This window comes from Helianthus annuus, chromosome 10 (assembly GCF_002127325.2).
Source record: "Helianthus annuus cultivar XRQ/B chromosome 10, HanXRQr2.0-SUNRISE, whole genome shotgun sequence".
Lineage (NCBI taxonomy): Eukaryota > Viridiplantae > Streptophyta > Magnoliopsida > Asterales > Asteraceae > Helianthus > Helianthus annuus.
Window position 1 is genome coordinate 50,952,383 of NC_035442.2, and position 5,614 is coordinate 50,957,996.

General features: G+C 34.3%; 1 protein-coding gene across 1 annotated transcript; it reads right to left on the reverse strand.

The window, feature by feature from the left end:
- Positions 1–1,106: 1,106 nt before the first annotated feature.
- LOC110881359 (protein FAR1-RELATED SEQUENCE 5-like) lies at positions 1,107–4,857 on the reverse strand. Its single transcript, XM_022129641.1, has 7 exons — positions 4,837–4,857; positions 4,227–4,239; positions 3,707–3,932; positions 3,096–3,599; positions 2,698–2,956; positions 1,925–2,494; positions 1,107–1,805 (listed from the first exon to the last, which is right to left on the reverse strand). The coding sequence occupies exons 1-7, from the start codon at positions 4,855–4,857 to the stop codon at positions 1,107–1,109; spliced, it is 2,292 nt and encodes a 763-aa protein (XP_021985333.1).
- Positions 4,858–5,614: the final 757 nt, after the last annotated feature.

Here is a 5,614-nt window from a genome sequence, read left to right on the forward strand (position 1 = left end):
GCGTCATATGGAGACTTTTAAAGGTGTTAGTGTAATTGTAGTTTTATTATTAAAGTTGAAACTGGCATGTATGCTAATTTGATCTGTATTTCTGTTCACTAGGGACAAGTGTGCGCGAATGGAACTGCGGGCTATCGCCAGAGCAAGGCATCATGGGGGAGGTGTTGAAAGATCAATTGAAAGAACTATGTTACTTGCAAATAAAGTACTTATCAAAAATCTTGTTAAGTGACATAAACTCACTGCGATCTACAATGGAGAAAGAAGTACATGAGTACGCAAATTTGAGTCAAGATGTAAGAGTGGAAAATGCTAAAACTGCAAAGCAAAGGATCGAGTTACGATTGGATGAAGAATAGCACATAGTTTCGTTACAACTGATAATGTTTTGATGCATGTCTTATTTTAGATATTAGCCTGGTGGCCTGGTTCTGAAATGTTTTGATACACGTTTTAATGTAGATATTAGACTGGTTTCATTTTGTCTGGTAAAACGGATCACACTGTACAAAGTCATGGTAATGGTCTTTTTTCCTTAATATAACACTATATTTCAGTATAAAACACTACATTTATAATGTGACAGCAATTAAGTGTTTGATTTACGTGATTATTGTTGTCATAGTTGAAACTATCATATAACACTACATTTAAATATAAAACACTATATTATGAAAAAGAATTCATTTATATCAGTTAAAAAAACATATAACACTATAATTATACATAAAACACTACAATTAAATGTCAAACTTTAAACTAACTGTATATCACAATAACACCGTGTATATTACTGCATTTAATACAGATTACCATCATGGAGACATATGAATCAGGTTATGCGAAATCAAACCTATAAAATAACACTACAATTCAAATATAAAACACTATATTAAGAATATGATAAACGAATTTAATAAAAAACAACGTAAAAAAAATTATGTTTTTCCATTCATGGCCAAGATGATAAAAAAAAGACAAGTTCAAAATCTATAAACTCAAACACCAGGAATCCAACAAAAAAATAAAACGTCATTAAAAAAATAAAAAATAAAAAACTCAAAGTTTGCATAATTTAGTAATCAACTACTCCTGCTCTTCATCTTCTAGCTCCTCTTCGTCGTCTCCTTCACCCGCCGCATCTCTAGCTCCTCTTCGTCGTCTCCTTCAAGGGCCGCTTCATCACTTTCTGAGGAGCCGTCGGCCTTTTCCCTTGCCGGGTACGTGCAGGTACGTATATTATGCCCCCGACGTTTGCAATTGCTACATTCACGACCCTTTTTTTTCTCTGCAGATTGAATAATGGCCATTTCACGATTACTCTTCATTCTAGAAGGTTTACCCATACCTTTAAATCTAACTGTTTTGGGCATGCGAACAGTTACAGGTGTTTCTTGCGTGTATCCAGTTATTTCACCAAACCTATCGCGACGACTCCTAGGGGGTGCGTTTACGACTGCCTGATCAGCGGTCGATTGATACTGGACAACATGGTCCCTAAAAGCGCACAACGCATCAAAGTTAGGAACCAACCTGTTAATAAGAGACTCGGCTGACCTTGTTATCTCCATTACAACACCATTAACTTGCTGGTACCGATCATCACTTTCGCTAATCCCCAATATCGCTCCAGGGGCACTATTAGGAACAGCTTCCCTGGTCCACCGTCGCATTATATACCTTTCAGGGAACTGCTTGATATCAAGAAACCGCAGAACGCAAAAAATGTGCGCACACAAAAGCCCAAACTGTTCATACATATTGCATGAACAACTCACGGTCATGTCTAGCTGCCGCATCATAACCTAATACATAAAAACAAAAAAAAATAAGAACAAATATATATACTCAATTAAAACTATAAGATAAAACACCATGGACAAGAAAAAATTATAAACAAACAATTGTTACATTCTATGGATACCTGAAAAAATGTAGTACACGTTTGAGAAAAGTCCTTCACAGAGATGTTCACAAAGTTATCCTCTCTATCATCCCATTTTCCAATACCACACTTGTGAATGGCTGTCTGAATTTCAAGTTGCGCATCAACGAAAATTGTCCTTGTGTATATGTTTGCCGCCTGTTGTTCTAAGACAAACTCTTTTGCAAATGTTTGGGGGTTCGTGTGCCTAGTATCGTGATCATTCTTCCTGTGCTCGTGTCTTTGGGCTTCAATTGCAGAATCAAAATGCCCCAAGAATTCAACAAGCGTACAGTTCGGGTTGCAAAAATGCCCAAAGAAATGGTTCTCACTCTCCGAACGTGATGAGGTACGCATCAGCCCAGACATGTGTTGATCACGATAGTACGCAGGTATCCATGTATCCCTAATCTGATAAATTGACTGCAACCATTCATGATTCACCAAATCAAAATCAGCCAATATAACACCCCATTCGGTTTCAAATTGTTCTGGTAGTAATGCATCAGTCCAAACAATATCACACAACCTCTTCTTAAAATCGGTGCTATTGCATAGGTTGGCGCCAACCTAATAAACAACGAGTCAACAATAAAAAAAATTAAATATACAAAATACATGATAAAACCTGATAAAAACATTATATAAAAGTAAAACAACATCGATAAACAAAAAACGACATATTCATATATATAAAAAAGTACAAAAAACCAAGAAAACAATTCCATTAAAACAATAAACGTCGTAAACCATAATTTTGGTATTTAATAAACCTTGGTAGTAAGTTTCTCCATTATATGCCACATGCAAAGCCTGTGCCTACTTTCAGGCCAAGTATCTTGAATAGCTTTCCTCATCGCTGGGTCATGATCAGTTACAATCACAGGTGGTGCGCGCCCAAACGCCTGCCGAAATGCGTTAAGCAACCAGCTATATGTTTCGGCAGTTTCATCCCCTATTATAGCATCACCCAAGGTAACATTACGATAGTGATTGTCAACGCTGGTAAAAGGTACAAACATCATATTGTACCTACACAAAAAAAAAATTAAGTTAACGAGTCTTTTCATGCATATACCACTACACTAAAAACATTATCATGGTGATAAAACACTATGATATAGATCTATTATGGATGTAATGAATCTAAAAATAAAGGTAGGATACGAACTTGTTACGACGATAAGTAGCATCGAAGGACACAACATCCCCAAAAATATTAAAATTTCTCTTTGAATCACCATCGGCCCAGAACAACGCACGTAAAACGCCATCGGCAGTTGTAAGGTATTCCATAGAGAAATTGGGCATAAATTCTTTCTTCCTTCTTAGGTGCTTGATAACCATGTCAGCATCGTACTCAGCTATATACCTATTTAAGTCTCTCTTGAAGTTTTTGAAGTCAACTTTAGTGGCACCTACCTTATCAAAACCTCCATAAAGAGTCCTCATAATGTTAAACGCTCTAACTGGACCAACGTTTATGGCACTCAAAGCATTCACGGCTTCTTCCTGTACGTAATTCATAGATCTATTTTCAGGAAGCAAGTACCTGTCATCTTCAGCAACAAATGAGTGATTATGCGATTCCTCGAAGTGATAAACAAAGTAAAGATTATCCGGGTTTAACTTAACCCGAATGCACGCTTCACATCCGGTCCTTATAGAAGGAACCCTGCGAGTAATCTTAGACTTCGAGTTAACATTAGAACTACCAGCTTCCTGAGTCGAGTCGAGTCAATCGCCTTTAAGGGTTTAGTACCCTCTTTTGAGCATACGAACCATTTATTATGTATTACACCCTTTCGAGGCTCGTATTGAGTACCCTTCCTGACTGTGAAACCTCCCGCCTTAGCATATCTTTGGTAAAAAAGAAAGGCATTTTCCAGCGAATTAAACAGCATATACATCTGAGGTTTAATCAAATCATCAACATCTGGAATAAATGTCCTCCTTCCAGAATTTGGGGACACCTGAACATTACCAACGGGCTGGTATGTAGGAATATCTACAACGAAAAATCGACACATCAGTCATTTATAAAAACATTGATAAGAACATGTTTCTAAATCTAATAAAAACAATATATGAAGAGAAAACACTATTTATTTCCTGTAAAGACACTATGCAACTTAATTAACAAATAATCTGTTGATTTAAAACACTTAATAATAATAAAAACTCTATGCCTAATAAAATAAATATGTCTGCACAAAATATAACAGTATTGGTGTGGGGTAAAACACTATGAAATGAAAATTAAGATTGCTGTACATAATATAACACTATATATTGTGGATACAAACACTATACATCTAAATATCAAAAAAAAAAAAAAATAACTCTGTAAATGATAAAACACTACAACATACAATTCAATGTATAAAACACTATGAAGGGGAATTCAGATGTGTGATTAGAATACAACACTATTGTTCATACATATGACACTATACACCTAAATATGAAAAAAATATCTTTGTTAATTTTAAAACACTACAAAGACTTACTAAGACAAAGGTAAACAATTCAATGTATAAAACACTATGAAAGGAAAATAACATGAGTGAACAGAATATTGATCATGCATATAACACTACACATCTAAAAAACTATAAAACAGAATATTGATCATGCATATAACACTACACTGTAAAACACTACGGATCATGCATATAACACTAAACATCTAAAAAATCAAACAAAAATAATAAAAAAAGTGATCAAGAAAAAACAGTAAAAGAACAATACCCTGAACAACTGAATATATAAAACACTACATACACACAAAATCAAACAATACTAATGTCCTGTCAAAACGGCATACCAAAAAACAAAAGTCCGAACAAATAACACTAATTATCGGAACATGATAACTATTATGAGATTAAAAAACTATGATACACATGTACCTGCATCGCCGGGGACTCCATTGAAATTGATATAAAACACAAGAATCGAAGAAGGGCGCAGACGTAAAACAACTGTATTGTGTCTATGGATTTGATAAGCCTTGTTGTATTTATAATTGATGATGAATGATACGTAGATAGCAATCTTATGGTATCTTGCAAAAAAAATACAAAATTCGATCCAATCTCTAAACAATCTCAACGACAGTTATTTTTTTCAGTTATATTGTAAATCAATTAAATGAGAAAAATGTACAATTACTAATCTACCCTTTTGAATTAATTAAGAAGAGGGACACTTGTCCTTCCAAGATTATTTCTTACACTTCTTACAAAAGTCCCACTTTTTACAGGATCCTCTACCTATATATATATATATATATATATATATATACATATATATATATATACATATATATATATATATACATATATATATATATATATATATATATATATATATATGTATATATATATATATATATATGTAATCTTGTATCTTGTGAGTTGTATCGTCGGGTCTTGTCTTCTTGATTTCGTGTCTTGTATAAGTAAATTGTATAATTGTATTTTTTTTTATCAATTATATGTCATTGGGCTTAACCCAATAATTCATGTTATTAGGCCCAAATAGTGTTGGGCCTAAATAGTGTTGGGCCTCAACAGTATTGGGCCTCAATTGTGTTGGGCATAAATAGTGTTGGGCCTCAATAGTGTTGGGCCTCAACAGTGTTGGGCCTAAATATTATTGGGCTTAATGTTATCGGGCCTTGGCCCA